Below are 15,050 nucleotides of genomic sequence, written 5' to 3' on the forward strand. Positions count from 1 at the left end.
GAGGCGGGTGGTGTGTTGTGAGATTTTGTGACTTTCCAAGGCCACTTGAAATAATCTGAGAATTTACAGCAAGGACCAGGAATTGTTGTAAAGAAAATTGGTCTCTATTCTAACATTAATTGCCCCCAGCCTTCATGAATCAGATTTTTGGCACCAGCCCCTTAGCTCGAAGCATACCCTTTGAGGCCTCATGCATTAGCTCTGAGACCTTGGGCAAGCAGCCTACCTTCTCTTTGCCTCTATTTCCTCATCTGTAAAATAGGGATAATAACAGTGCTTGCCTTATAGTTATGAATATTAAACAAGCCAGTATATGCCAAGCTGGTGGACTAGGGCAGGCACAAACTGATTGTGAACAAATGTGTTCACAATCAGTGGGGTTTTAATGGCTTGGGTTGGCCTACCATTATGAACCAGTAACAATGGGTACTAAAGACACACATTAATTTTGAGACTTCATTATGGAAATGAGGTCTCAGGAGAGATGAACCAAGCTTTGAGGACTTTCTGTCCTAGTGGCTCAATCTATGTAAACTTTCATTTGAAAAACTTTCAAGGCAGAACGGTAATTTTTCCTTCTGAGTCTCAGAGCCTTTTTCACTCCCTTAGGCAGTGAATCACCATCTTCCACCTAGGTTAGATAGGGAGCATCACAGACTGCTGGAAAGATCAGGATTGGCACTTTGCTATCTCCCAAACCCTCAGTTAAAGGAATCCTCATCTTGTGAGAATTTTGCAAAACCCAATTGGAGAAGGAGCCACGCAACAAATAAAAATCTTATTTTTGGGCTCGGCTTACTTGTAAGTAGGTAGAATCTATGAATCAACGCATTTAATCTGTGATTCAAACAGATCTCTTTGGCCGGGTGCAGTGGCTTATGCCTGTAATCCCAGCACTTTGGGAGGCTAAGGCAGGTGGATCACGAGGTCAGGAGTTTGAGACCAGCCTGGCCAACATGGTGAAACCCCATCTCTACTAAAAATACAAAACTCATCTGGGTGTGGTGGTGTGTGCTTGTAATCCCAGCTACTGGGGAGGCTGAGGCAGGAGAATCGCTTGGACCTAAGAGGTGGGGGTTGCAGTGAGCTGAGATCGCACCACTGCACTCCAGCCTGGGTGACAGAGCAAGACTCCATCTCAAAAAAAATAAAATAAAATAAAAAATAAAATAAAATAAAAGCTATCCTTTTGAAAGTTATAGAAGAAACTGAAATTATTTTAATTAAGAGTAGTCAGACCCATGACACTATTTTGTTCTATTTCTTTCCTTTGATCAGGTCTGGGATCATTTTTCAAATCTTCCAATCATTATCTTAGTCACCTCCCCACCTTCCTTTTCCTGTGTGTTCATCTGCTCAGGCACCCTGGCAACGGTTGCTTTGTTAATAGCCCTGGGCCACACCTTCTCTCTCCTTTGCTCTGTGGTGGTCTACGTCTTGATTCCATGTGAATGGCTCCTTTCAGAAAGTCCCACCATAATCAAACCAACTAGACGTGGTTCCTCTCTTTTCCAACCCACCTCCCACCCAAGTTAGGCCAATGCCTGATCAGAAAGGCACTATTTATTCACCTTAGAATTTCAACTATTTCCTTATCAGAGCACTCATCTCATCAAAGGAGAAACCAAAAAGAGGCTATTTTGTAGTCTGTGGAAGTAAAAGTTCTTCTCTCTCCTTCATCCTCTAAGAGATAAATGGAGATTATGCAAGTGATTTTCCTTTATAATTTGCTTTTTGTTTAAAATTTCCCCCATGTTTACAAAATAATTCCTATCTATGCCTAGAGAATTATTGGAATGAGAGTCACTGAATGCTAATAATAGTTACTTAGGGAGGTGGCATCCAGGGTGATTTTTATTTAAGATACTGGTTCCTGCTCTTTAGTTTTCTGTATTGATTGACTTAAAAATGAACATGTAAAGTTTCGTTAAAAAATAAGGCCATTTAAAACATTTTTTTTTTTTTGGTTTATCTTAGAGATGGGAGTCTCTTTCTGTTGCCCAGGCTGGACTCGAACTGCTGGGCTCAAATGATCCTCCCCGCTCAACCTCCAGAGCAGCTGGGACTACAGGCGCACATGACCACGCCTGGCTTAAAAGAAAGCCATTTTAAGAAGGAATTTTTAAAAGCACACACACAGCAACAATGCCATACTTTTTCAAATGATTTTGTGTGTGTGTTAGTTTCTGAATACCTCACTCAGCAGACCAGTTAACCTTACAGGCCATGTTAACACATTTCTTCTCAAGCTCCATTCAAGGCACGTTTTGAAGGCAAAAAGAAAGTTTCTATGGATGTGGAGGAAATATTCTCCTTCATTTCAGAAGGCATAGTTGAATTATATTATCAGCTCAGGAAGCCTTTGTAAAATACACCTAATGGGCTTTTTTTTTTTTTTTTTATTTAGATTTTTTTTTTTTTTTTTGATCAGACTTCTTTAAAGACAACCAAAATGGTCAGCTGGGAAAACTGTTCAGAGGTTACAGCATGTGGGCTCTTCCCAGCATCTTTAAAAAGAAAGAGACTAGCCAGGTGTGGTGGTGCATGCCTATAGTCTCAGCTACTCGGTAGGCTGAGGCAGGAGGACCATTTGAGCTCAGGAGTTCGAGGCTGCAGTGAGGTATGATCGCTACACTGCACTCCAGCCAGGGTGACAGAGCAAGAGCACATCTTTAAAAAATTAATAATAACTAATAAAATACTTTAAAAGAAAGTGAGTCCTGCTATAAATAAATGTCAGTTTTCCCTTGTTGAGCATCACCAGCTACGCTTTGGATATGCATTCTGGGAGTTGATTTCAACTTTTTTTTCTTTTTTTGAGGAGCATGCTTAGATTTCAACTTTTAACTGAAGTGTAATATGCATGGAAAAGTGCAGATATCATAAATATACAACTCAATTAATTTTTAAACTAAACATTCTTGTATAACCATCACTCAGATCAAGAAACAGAATCTTATACACCTGTGTATCTACAAAGATTTTAAAAAATAAAAAAGGGGAAAAAAGAATCAGTATACAATATATTAGTGCCCCAGAAGTGCCCCTCATATCTTCTTACAATCGCTAACCCCCCACCTCCTCCCCAAGGGTAACCATAATCTTTTTATTATTATTATTATTACTAAGTTTATTTTCATTGTCTCAGGTCTGCTGAACTCTGGATCCAGGCTGTGTCAATAGGGTAGTGTGGTGCCTCCTGTACCTATCTGTGCCTCCTGTAGTCCTTTCTATTTATTTCATTTTTGATAGTAGAGACAGGGTCTTGCTCTGTTGCCCAGGCTGGTTTCAAACTCCTGGGCTCAAGCAATCTTCCTGCCTCAGCCTCCCAGAGTGCTGGGATTGCAAGTGTGAGTCACCACACCCAGCTAAGTCCTTTCCCATCTCCCAGGAAGACTATGAGAGAGATTTGGGACCCAAGCTGATAATATCAAATACACTGAACTTGACTGTGTTCACCGTGTTCTGGCTCTAGAGAAATGAGAGGTGCTAGCGAGGGCGGTGCCATTCTGTGTATCTTCTGAACCTTGAACGTCTCTCAGAAATCTCGCCCCTGGTCTTCTTGTTCTACGGACACAACAGGTTCCCTTTTTCTCTGGAGATGAAATCCAAATCTTTGATTTTGGAACCAAATTTGGACTCCTGACTCTGGAACACTAATTTCTTTAGCAAGTTGTTTCCTGGAATCAATCCTAAGGTATGGGTTTTTCAAAAATGCCTTGATGAGAGTGCATAATTGAGAGGCGCCGTAGGCGGTACAACACTGTCTGGCTTCTCTACTTTGAAACTCTGCACCAGGTTGATCTTGTCCATGGCTCTGGCTTGATTCTAAAGTCTCTGGTTCTGGTCTTTTCTGGAATCCATGCCTAGCTCTTCAATTCTGAAACCAAATTTGGATTCTTGACTCTTCTGTATTGATTTATAAAGCAAGTTTTTGTTTGGTAGAATAACCTGAGCAAGGTTTTTGATCGAAGGTATTGGTGAGGATTTTCAATTGTTCTGTGAGTTTGGTGCGACTGCACCTATAATTTGTTGCTACCATCTTGTGTGAAGAGGTGTCTTTGGTCATGCTGGAAGAGAGTCCTGGAAGCTGAACTACTGTGTGGGAGGCCCATAATCTCAAATTCTTAGTTTTGCCAGTTTTGTACTTTATGTAGGTGCAGTATTGACTGTTTCCTGTCTAGCTTTTCATTCAAACTCATGCTTGTGAAATTCATCTAATTTTGCATGTAATTATAGATAATTCATTTTCTTTTTTGTATGGTATTCTGTGCAAATATATTACAATTTATTTATCCATGCTACTGTACATGGTCGTTTGGGTAATTTCAGTTTTGAGCTATTATAATTAGCACTATGCACATCTAGTACATCACTTTTGGTAAACATTGTAAACATTTCTGTTGGGTATGTGCATAGGAGCAAAATAGGGTATGCAAATGTTTAGCTTTGCTAGATACTACTCAACAGTTTTCTGAAGTAGTTGCACCAATTTACCACCAGCCATACATGAGTCCCAGTGGAACTGGAATAGAAATGTAGAATTTTAATTTTTATAAGATTTGTGCTGAATGGTAACTGTGGAGATACCCTGAGCCCAAAGATGATGAGGCAGAGGAGTTTTTCCAAAAAGTTCGAATCGCCATTACTTTTTCACATTTATTTTCAGGTCAAAACATCCCTGCATGTCAGGTGTGCTGGTGCATGCCTGTAGTCCCAGCTTCTGAGGAGGCTAAGGCAGGAGAATTGCTTGAGCCCAGGAGTTTGAGGCTGCAGTGAACTATGATCACACCACCGGACTCCAGGTTGGGTGACAGAGTGAGACCCTGTCTCTAAAAAAACGGTGAAATAAATAATAATAATGATAATCATAATAAATCCCTGTAAAATAGACAGAGGTATGCCTTATGCCGTTTTCTCTTGAAGCTGAGGAAATAAGACAAAAGAGATCAAAATGTTTTTTCTAAGAGCCCTACTAATCCTGTATTTCCCACTCTAGCTCCAGAGCTTTGATTTTAGGTGCATGTGCCTACCTGTGAATTTGTTACAGAAAAGGCATGCTCAGGCTGAGGCTGGCATTTCTATAACATTGCTAGTTTCAAACAACAAGTTTGAATGCCATGAACCCTCATAGCATGTGAGGGTTTATTCAGCTGACAATTAGCCAGGTAGAAGGGGCATATTCAAAAACTCACTTGCCTGAACTTGGAGCTTTTCTGACAGTTTTTTCTTTGTTTGTTTGTTTTCGAGACAGAGTCTCACTCTGTCGCCCAGGGTGGAGTGCAGTGGCATGATCTCAGCTCACTGCAACCTCCACCTCACAGGTTCAAGTGATTCTCCTGCTTCAGCCTCCCGAGTAGCTGGGATTACAGGCATGCGCCACCATGCCTGGCTAATTTTTTTGTATTTTTAAGTAGAGACAAGGTTTCACCATGTTGGCCAGGCTGGTCTCGAACTCCTGACCTCAGGTGATCTGCCCACCTCGGCCTCCCAAGGTGCTCAGATTACAGGTGCTGACAGTTTTAAATGGAAAAAGGAGCCTGTCCAGGTTTCCTAGCCTGGTTTCTCATCAGACTCAGCTGGGCGGCTTTTTAAGCTACAGGTTTCCCCATCCCCACTCAAGGACAATTGAATTGAGGTCCTCGGAATTGGGACTTGGGAATCTGTATTTTATAAAGTTCTCAAGCGGTTCTGATTTAACTGGAGGCCAATAGCAAACCTTTGATTGGAATCACTGTTGCTCTCAGTTTTTTAAAAAGGATAACCATCCAATACACTTTACCGAAATCCTGAGAACAAGAAGAGAAAATAAATTTAAAATCAGACTTTCCCCCCTTCTTTACAGCATTCTATCAAAAGACAGTGTTTTGGGCGTCCGGCTTCCTTCTGCAACAGACGTGGGTCAGGCTGTCTCTGGCTCTCTTTCTGCCGCCATCTTGATTCCACGTTCCCTCCACAAAATGCCCGGTGAAGCCACAGAAACCGTCCCTGCTATAGAGCAGCAGTTGCTGCAGCCCCAGGCTGAGACAGGGTCTGGAACAGAATCTGACAGTGATGAGTCAGTACCAGAGCTTGAAGAACAGGATTCCACCCAGGTAACCGCACAAGTCCAGTTGGTGGTAGCAGCTGAAATTGATGAAGAACCAGTCAGTAAAGCAAAACAGAGGCGGAGTGAAAAGAAAGCACGGAAGGCTATGTTCAAACTGGGTCTTCAACAGGTTACAGGAGTTACTAGAGTCACTATCCGGAAATCTAAGAATATCCTCTTTGTCATCACAAAACCAGATGTCTACAGGAGCCCGCTTCGGATACCTACATGGTTTTTGGGGAAGCCAAGATTGAAGATTTATCTCAGGAAGCACAACTAGCAGCTGCTGAGAAATTCAAAGTTCAAGGTGAAGCTGTCTCAAACATTCAAGAAAACACACAGACTCCAACTGTACAAGAGGGCAGTGAAGAGGAAGAGGTCGACGAAACAGGTGTAGAAATTAAGGACATAGAATTGGTCATGTCACAAGCAAATGTGTGGGGAGCAAAGGCAGTCCGAGCCCTGAAGAACAGTAATGATATTGTAAATGCTATTATGGAATTAACAATGTAACCATCTGAAAGCAACTTTTTTGGTGTCTCAGATGAGTAACTGCAGCTTGGTCTGAAATTTGTACTGTTTCTATCATAAATAAAGTTATGGCTTCTTGTTGGATGAAAAAAAAAAAGACAGTATTTTGCCAAATTAAACAGAAAAGAGAGTTCAGTGGAAGATGGCTCTGATTTCAGGGTAATAATAATGGTAGGTAACAATTAAATGGCATTTAAAAATTTGCTGAATGCTTGCTGCGAGCGGTGGCTCATGCCTGAATCTCAGCACTTTGGGAGGCCAAGGCAGGCAGATCACCTGAGGTCATGAGTTCGAGACCAGCCTGGCCAACATGATGAAATCCTGTCTCTACTAAAAATACAAAAATTAGCTGGGCGTGGTGGTGCACACCTGTAATCCCAGTTACTCAGGAGGCTGAGGCAGGAGAATCACTTGAATCTGGAAGGCGGAGGTTGCAGTGAGCTGAGATTGCACCACTGCACTCCAGCCTGGGTGACAGAGTGAGACTCTGTCTCAAAAAAAAAAAAAAAAAAAAATTGTTGAATGCTTTCACATATTTTATTTCACTTAATCATTCAAGATCTCTTTAAGGTGGACATAATAATCCTCAATCTACAGAAGATGATATTGAGGCTTGGGGGTTAAATGCCTCATCTAAGGACACACATGCATGAAATGGCATAACTAGGACACAAACCCAAGTCTCCTGATTCCAAATTTTACCTATTTCTCACTATCCCCCAGTGCTCTGGGAGTCAGGAAGCTCCCTCAAGGCCAACAGGAATTGAGTGTTTTGACAACTTTGAATGAGCGCCATGAGTCTAACTGGACTCCATTCCATTCACCTCCCCTCCCTTTCTTTGCTCTTCTCCCTTCCTTCAATATCCTTTTAGTGTCTCCCAAGCAACAGGTCATTTGCAATGTGGCAGGGAACCAGAGATTAAAGAAAAAGTCCTTACCCTAAAAAAATTCATAGTCTAGTGGGGAGATAGACAAATCATTGTGTGGTGATGCACTAAACGTCAACCCAAATAGGTCAAAATGGGAAGGGAAAATTATGCCCTGATCACCCATCCAAGTGGCCATGTAAATTTATAAGAAGGCTACATTCCCAAAGGTAAGAAGAACTTGCTTTGATGTACTCTCACTTCAAAGGAGGCTGTTTTCTTTGGAAACAATTCCTCTGCCTTCAATATCCTATGAGTATATCCCTCAAAATGTGTGTTTAGATCTTTAATTCTATAACATGTGTTTACCCTTTCCTGATTAAATTGAGAAGCATGCCATCTTATTAGTGGTTCATTTGCATACTCTTTCAGGAATGATCAATGTTCAAAGAGGTATAGGGGCCTTAAAGAAGTATGGGAGGGCCAGGAGTGGTGGCTCACACCTGTGATCCCAACACTTTCGGAGGCCAAGGCGAACAAATCATGAGGTCAGGAGTTCAAGACCAGCCTAGCCAGCATGGTGAAACCCCATCTCTACTAAAACAAAACAAAACAAAACAAAACAAAACAAAACAAAAAAGCATAGGGATAGGCTTAGAGATTTCTTTCTAGGTCGTGTGTATAGGAAAAACAACTTCCAAGATGCTAGGGAAGTAATTCTGTTTGTAGTCAGCAACCAGGCTGGATAGAGCATGGGTAGGTAGATGAGTGTGTTCGCAGGTGTGTGGCAGAGGTCAGTAGCAGACAAATTTTCCAACATACTACTTCAATAATTGTCTTCATTAGTAGCAATAAAGTATACATGTTGCTTTCAAACACCTAAGAATTATTCGACAATAATAAATAGTTGCTAGGTGCTCCCTGGGTACCAGCAGCTTCTTAGGCACAGGGTCCATAGTGGAAAAGGAGACAGATACATTCCTGCTCCATGCTTCTCCAAATAGACTACTGATGACCAATCAAACATTCCTAGAAAATTGAGTGTGAGCATTGCTCTTAAATCTAACACTTTCCGTCATTGCTTAACCCACTTGACATTTCTGAAGCCTCGCACACTCTTGATGGCCCATTTCTGAGTATTAGTCTCCTTCTCATCTTCATTATGTCCCCTCTGAGCAATTGTGACATCCTCTCCCCTTCCCTCTCTGCACCAGGGTCTCCAACTTTGAATCCAGTCTCATCTTTCAGTTTTCCATCGATGTTATCTTTGTTCTCCTTTCCAACTATAAATAACGATAACTGACAATTGCATGGGCTTTTAAAACATTTACAAAGAAAGTTCCATCCATTATCTGAATCAAAAATCATTGAAAGCCTCATTGAGTCCTGGCCCCAGCCCTCGAGGAGAGCGCTGAGGTTCATCCGAGACAACACAATCATCGTGTGATGGACTCACACTGTCTTCTAATCCTTGATTCTGGTTCTTTCTGTTTCATGGGGGTTCCTAGGAAGCACACCGTGGGATGAAGGTTCACATATAGGAGGTTTATAAGGAATATTTTTGGGGCCAGTGCCTGTGGAAAATAAGGAGAGGAAGCAGGATTGGGCAGAGGAAGAAGTCGCGCCGCAGTACAATCTCAAAGAAAGTCTCATTTGACCTGACTTAGAATTCTGAAGATGGGATGACTCTCTTGAACTGTCTGCTTGTGAAGTTAGACTGACAGCTGAGGGTCGTGGGCTGGCAGCACCCTCAGCAGCGAGGGGGGTGAGTCCTTCAGTCGTGGATGGGCATCTGGGCAGTGCATCATGGCATCCACAACACGATTCCTCATGCATGACATTCACTCAACATAAATGACTTGACTTGCTGTCTTGAGCCTCAGTATCTAGAGCAGGGAGCTCATGGAGAAGGGAAGCTGAGTGCCTGGGGCCAGGACCACTACCCTTGGTGGAGGCAGAGCAAAAAAGAGGCTAGAATGAGTCTGATCAAATCCCAGCAGATAAAGGAGCAAAGGCCGAGGTCAGAGCAAAGCAGGCAACCATATTTCCTACCTGAAGTGTTTTTTTATTTTATTTTATTTTATTTATTTTTTTTTACAGATTCCCACAAAGGCTGTCCTGGAAATTCACCAACATCACCCCTAAAATGTCTAACCACGTTGTCAACTGTGCTGCCTGGTCAAGGACTGAGGACCTGTCTCGGAGTGATCTTCCTTAATCACAGATCTAGTCATGACCTGGTTTTGCTCAAAATGTTTCAATGGCTCCCGATTGCCTGGAGAATGAATTTCAAATTTCTAAGTAGACTCTTCCAGCTCTTCAAACCTATCCTCATCAGCCTCTCTAGCACCATCTCTGGTGACTCCTCTTGTGGCCCTGGGAGAGCCACACCAGGCTGCTGTTCTTATCTCCTTCAAATGGGCAGCCTGTTGTCCTAGCCCTGTGGCTCTGCCTTTGCTGATCCTGTCACTTGAATGATCCTCTCCCTCTCTTCTGGGTCTGGTAAAATCTCTCTTCTGTAAAGCTGTTGAGAATGCCTCCTCCATATCCAGCTGCAAGTCACTCTTTCTGAATGCTTTGTTTATACTGTTATAGTAGCACTTAGCAAACTTTACTGCACTTCGCTGCATGCAAATCTGATAGGTCACTCTGATAGAATGTAAACTCCCTGAAGGCCAGCCTGGGCTCCTCCATGTCAGCAGAGCTCCGTAAATACTTTAATGTTTTAAACGAGTAATGAATAAACCGTTTTAAAAAATACTTTCTCTTTTACTCCTATCAGATCTTTCCAGGAAGGATAAGCTGGAGAAAAATTGTTTCTACTGAGAATTCACTTTAATATAAGGCTCCCTGAGAAGAGGTTCTGAAATAAACAAAATAGCTGGCACCATCATGAGATCCTAGAAATGCTCCTTGGACAAACCTGAAGGTCCTCAGGAAGTGAGGTGCCTAATGCCGTAGCCTTGGGTGATTTGCTGCGATGCTCTCTCTGTTAGAAAGAAAGTTTAAAAAATAAAAGCTTTTTTTTTTTTTTTTTTTTTTTTGAGACAGAGTCTCTGTTGTCCAGGCTGGAGTACAGTGGCACAATCTCAGCTCACTGCAACCTCTGCCTCCTGGGTTCAATTGATTCTCCCACCTCAGCCTCCTGAGTAGCTGAAATTACAGGTGCCTGCCACCATGCCTGGCTAATTTTTTTTGTATTTTTAGTAGAGATGGAGTTTTTCCATGTTGGCCAGGCTGGTCTCGAACTCCTGACCTCAAGTGATCCACCTGCCTCAGCCTCCCAAAGTGCTGGGATTACAGGCATGAGCCACTGCACCCAGCCAGAAAAGCTTTGACATACTTCTTTCAAGTGATTTTCAGATGAGAAACTCGAATATAATTAATGTGTATCAAAAGGAAATTCATAGCATCCATTTTCTCCTGTGGCTGTTACCTAGCCAGAAACCTTTGGCAACTACTATTTCAATATTCTTTACTTTGCTCTAAGACATCGATGTGATCTAATGAACAATTATGAATTTATCGACACCAGGAGACTGGGCTCTAAAAGGACAAGCAGGTGCTTTGCTAAGCAACCCTAACAATCTCTGCCGACAGAAAAGAAGACAGTCACTGCAGCCAGGAGTGCTTAACCCCACATGCTGTTCTCAAGAAGGGTCGACACAACAATCACAGAATGGGAGACCCAAATCCCCTCCCACAAAAACCTTTTGGCCACTCAGCACTTACCACGTGCCGGGCGCCATGAGCTTGAGCTCCATGCTTGCGAGTCTCATGTAATCTTCACAGGAACCTAGCAGATAAGAAGAACTTTCATGACTTGCATTTTACAGATGAGGTCCTCAGAAGTTAAGGAAGTGCCCAAGATCATGGGTGCTCTCAGCTGCAAGGCAGAACTAGAATAGAGTTCTGAGTAACTGAACCCCGTGCCCTAAACCTGCTCCTTGTGAACTTGACTGCATGTTAGAATCATCCTGGGATTGTGGAAAGATGCAAAATAAATCAAACAACAACAAAAACAAACAAATATATGTATTGTTACATGATGTGAGGGGCTGTCTAGAAAAACACAGCACAGAAAAAGAATAGTGATGTGTGGAGAAAGGGTAGGTTGCAATGTTAAATAATGTCAGAGAAATGGCTAGGAAAATAATCAGTGAGATTACACATTAGCAAAGATATGAAAAAAATGGGGGAGCCGTGTATGTATGTGGGGGGAGAGATTCCCAGACAGGTGCTATGTGGCAGGTAAAAGGCCCCTTTGTAGAACAACTGGCCGGTGCAGCTACAGAGACTGCGGGTGGAGGGTGGGGGTGGGGAGGCGGAAGATGAGGTCAGAGAATCATATGAGAGTTTGTAAACCACAGTGAGACTCCTCCCCTCTTACTATGTAAGTCTACTGGTTAAATTACTGATATTCCACTTTTTACAAACATTTAAAACATGTATAAAACCACATTAAAAACATATCTTCAAAGTTGGAACACCTGAGCCAATGTTTGGGACAGAGAAGGGAGGGGCTGGAGAACCAGGAAAAGATGAGTGTGAGGAGCAGCAGGGCCCAGGGAGGGCTCCAGGGAGCCCCTGACCACCCAAAGCTGTCATCTCTCCTAAACTAGAAAGAGTATATCGTAGGGGCTCATTGGAAAATCTAAGCTCCTTCATTTAAAAAACAAAAATGGCACCAGGGATTTGTGTTTTCTTCCCAATGTTTCTCTTTACGAGAAGTCAGCATTATTTCCCCCATTCTTGCTTAGTTTCTGCCTTGCCACCTCCTACCTGGTTTCTTGGGTTTTCCTCTGCTCTTCTGCTCATGCTGTAGACTGTTTGACCAGCCACAGTCCCTCTGTTTATCTCTTCACCTTGATCTCCATGTCCCCACTCCTAACTCCAATTATGCTATTGTCTTGGGTGGTGCCACATTCCTATTGTGGCCTCTGCCCCACCACATTCCTGCACCACATCCCCCTTTCACATCCTCATCCCACCCCTGTTTCCTGGTCTTGGTCCCTGTGCTAAACTGTTAGATTGAGGGCCCCAATAAACCACAGCGCAAAAGAGTCACAACTTGTGTAGCACCTCCTGCATTGACTCTGGAATGGGCGATGTGACTTGCTTTGTCCAAAGAAACATTAGCAAATAGGATGCAAGCCGGGACCCCACTGGTGCCCATGCATGAAGTCATCTGCCGTATTGTAATATTGCTCAGGTGGTTTGTTGAGTATTGATAGGCTGCATGGAGAGAGACACTGAAGCATGAGATGCCACCTTGGACTATCAGCCGGAGCCAAGCTCCAGATGAAGGCAGCCGTGTGACTGCATGTGTACTGCAGCACGTGAAGCAGAAAGGCTGCCCAGTGGAGCGGGTTCAGCCCTCAGACTCATGAAAAATTAAGAAATGCTGTAGGTCTGTATTTGTTTTAAGCCACTAAGTTTTGTGGGTTTTTTTTTGTTTGTTTGTTTGTTTTTTAAACATAGCAATAGATAAACAAAGCAATCCCCATCTCATCTGGACGAAACCTCTTACTCCCAGGCCTGGCAGACCATCTCCACATCTGTGACAGCCTGAGTTGCTGCATGTCTATGCAATTTCACTAAGACCTGCTGATCCAGCTTCACCTGAACTTGGGGTTACTACAACATCTGGCTTTGGACAGATTGGCATTTGAGCTTTCTGAGCAGGAAACAAATTGAGAGAAAACTGGGTGTACAAATATTCATTACTTTCATGCTGTGTTATGACCTGTGTATGACTCTCCTTGTTCAATCCTGGGCCTACATTATATCTGTGATTCTGCTGAGTCATTGTTGGGAAATGAATTCCTACTTGCGTTGTCTATCAGCCAGTGAGCACAGTCCTTCTGGTTCCCTTTCATAAATACACTCTTTCCTCACATCCTTGAGGGTGAGAGATTGTTGGCAGCTTCATTTATTTACTTTTCTTAGCTCTTTCAAGACAAGACTCAAATTTTTAAAATTTAGTTCCAGAAATAGTTGAGAAAAGCTGATATTTTACTTTTCAGGAAGAGAGTGACTTCCTCATTTCTGAAGGATTGCTTGCACACTCCTGCTAATACATTTGCTTCTGGTGCACTCAGTGTGTGCTGAAGGGCTCAGGAATTTGGGCGGAGTGGTCTCCATTTGAAAATTGCCCACACTGTGGCCTGAGTGATGGATCGTCAAGTGTGACGCATCTGATAGGAGAGACCCTGGACCTTGAGCCCCACAAGGGCAGTGGTGGCTGGTCTAGTCCATCACTGTATTCTCAGTCTTTGGCACAGGGACGAACAGAGAAATATGCCTAATAAATATTTATTGCATGAGTGAATAGATTACCTTTATGAGAAATTTCGTGCCTTGGAAATGATGTTCAGTATCCTGTAGGAAACCACTTATCTTGATAAGCTAAAAAAAATTAGAATAAAAAAGCTGCTGCTCCAAATGTGGTAAAAACAAGTTCAGTGTTTTCTTTCAATTTCTATGTCATATATTAGTGTGAAAACAAGTTTACTATATGACCAAGGGAACTCTGCAGAACAAGGGCCAAGTCAGTAAGCAATGAATTGTACATGTGCTTCCTCTGCATTTCATTTGAAATTTGAAAGCAAAGATAAAATTTCAAAACCGGAAGTTTTTTTTCAGGACCATTTTTCCTATGAAAAGTAACATATGTTGGGCAGCAGGGTGGCTCACACCTGTAATCTCAGCACTTTGGGAGGGCAAGGTGGGTGGATCACTTGAGCTCAGGAGTTTGAGATCAGCCTGGGCAACATAGTGAAAGCCTGCCTCTATTCCTTCCTTCCTTCCTTCCTTCCTTCCTTCCTTCCTTCCTTCCTTCCTTCCTTCCTTCCTTCCTTCCTTCCTTTCTTTCTTTCTTTCCTTCCTTCTCTTTCTTTCTTTCTTTCTTTCTTTCTTTCTTTCTTTCTTTCTTTCTTTCTTTCTTTCCTTTCTTTCTTTCTTTCTCTCTCTTTCTTTCCTCTTTCCTTTCTTTCTTTCTTTCTCTTTCTTTCTAAGCAAAACGTGTTTGCTTTAAATGTTTTATAAAATACAGAGAAGTAAAAGTGAACAAAATTAAAACGACCTCTAAAAGCAATTTTTTAAAATTGCTGCCTATCCTAACTATATACAACAAAAGTGAGATCACAATATTTCACAATCTACTTTATTCCCTTGCCAATATTTCATATATCACTTTTCATTTTGCTGAGTATTCTCTCACGTTATCATTTTTAATGGGTAAATTGTGTTCCTCTACTCTGTTTAGTGTGGTACCAAATGTTTATTAACCTTCTCTAATTTTGGATATTTATATAGTTCACTTTTTTTTTGCTATTATAAACAATGCAATAATAAACATACTTGTAAAAACATCTTTGCATGTATCCATGATTATTTCCCAAGGCCAAATTCTAAGAGATGAATTTCCTGAGTTGAGTGGTTTCCATTTAAGTCTTTTGATACATATTGTTAAATTTCTCTCTGGAAAAATAGCCCCTTTTCTATACCTCACACATAACTCCTGCACACTCATCATTCACCACTGATTATTATTATTATTATTA

General features: G+C 42.0%; 1 protein-coding gene and 1 pseudogene across 1 annotated transcript; one reads left to right on the forward strand and one right to left on the reverse strand.

The window, feature by feature from the left end:
- Window positions 1-3,455: 3,455 nt before the first annotated feature.
- Window positions 3,456-4,069, reverse strand: LOC101125717 (double homeobox protein A-like; annotated as a pseudogene).
- Window positions 4,070-5,923: 1,854 nt separating this feature from the next.
- On the forward strand, window positions 5,924-6,601 carry LOC101124016 (putative nascent polypeptide-associated complex subunit alpha-like protein). Its single transcript, XM_019032015.4, is given in 2 exon segments — window positions 5,924-6,294; window positions 6,297-6,601. Coding segments are annotated over 2 exon segments (639 nt in total). The 5' UTR covers window positions 5,924-5,960.
- Window positions 6,602-15,050: the final 8,449 nt, after the last annotated feature.

The sequence above is a fragment of the Gorilla gorilla genome, chromosome 7 (assembly GCF_029281585.2).
Source record: "Gorilla gorilla gorilla isolate KB3781 chromosome 7, NHGRI_mGorGor1-v2.1_pri, whole genome shotgun sequence".
Taxonomy (NCBI): domain Eukaryota; kingdom Metazoa; phylum Chordata; class Mammalia; order Primates; family Hominidae; genus Gorilla; species Gorilla gorilla.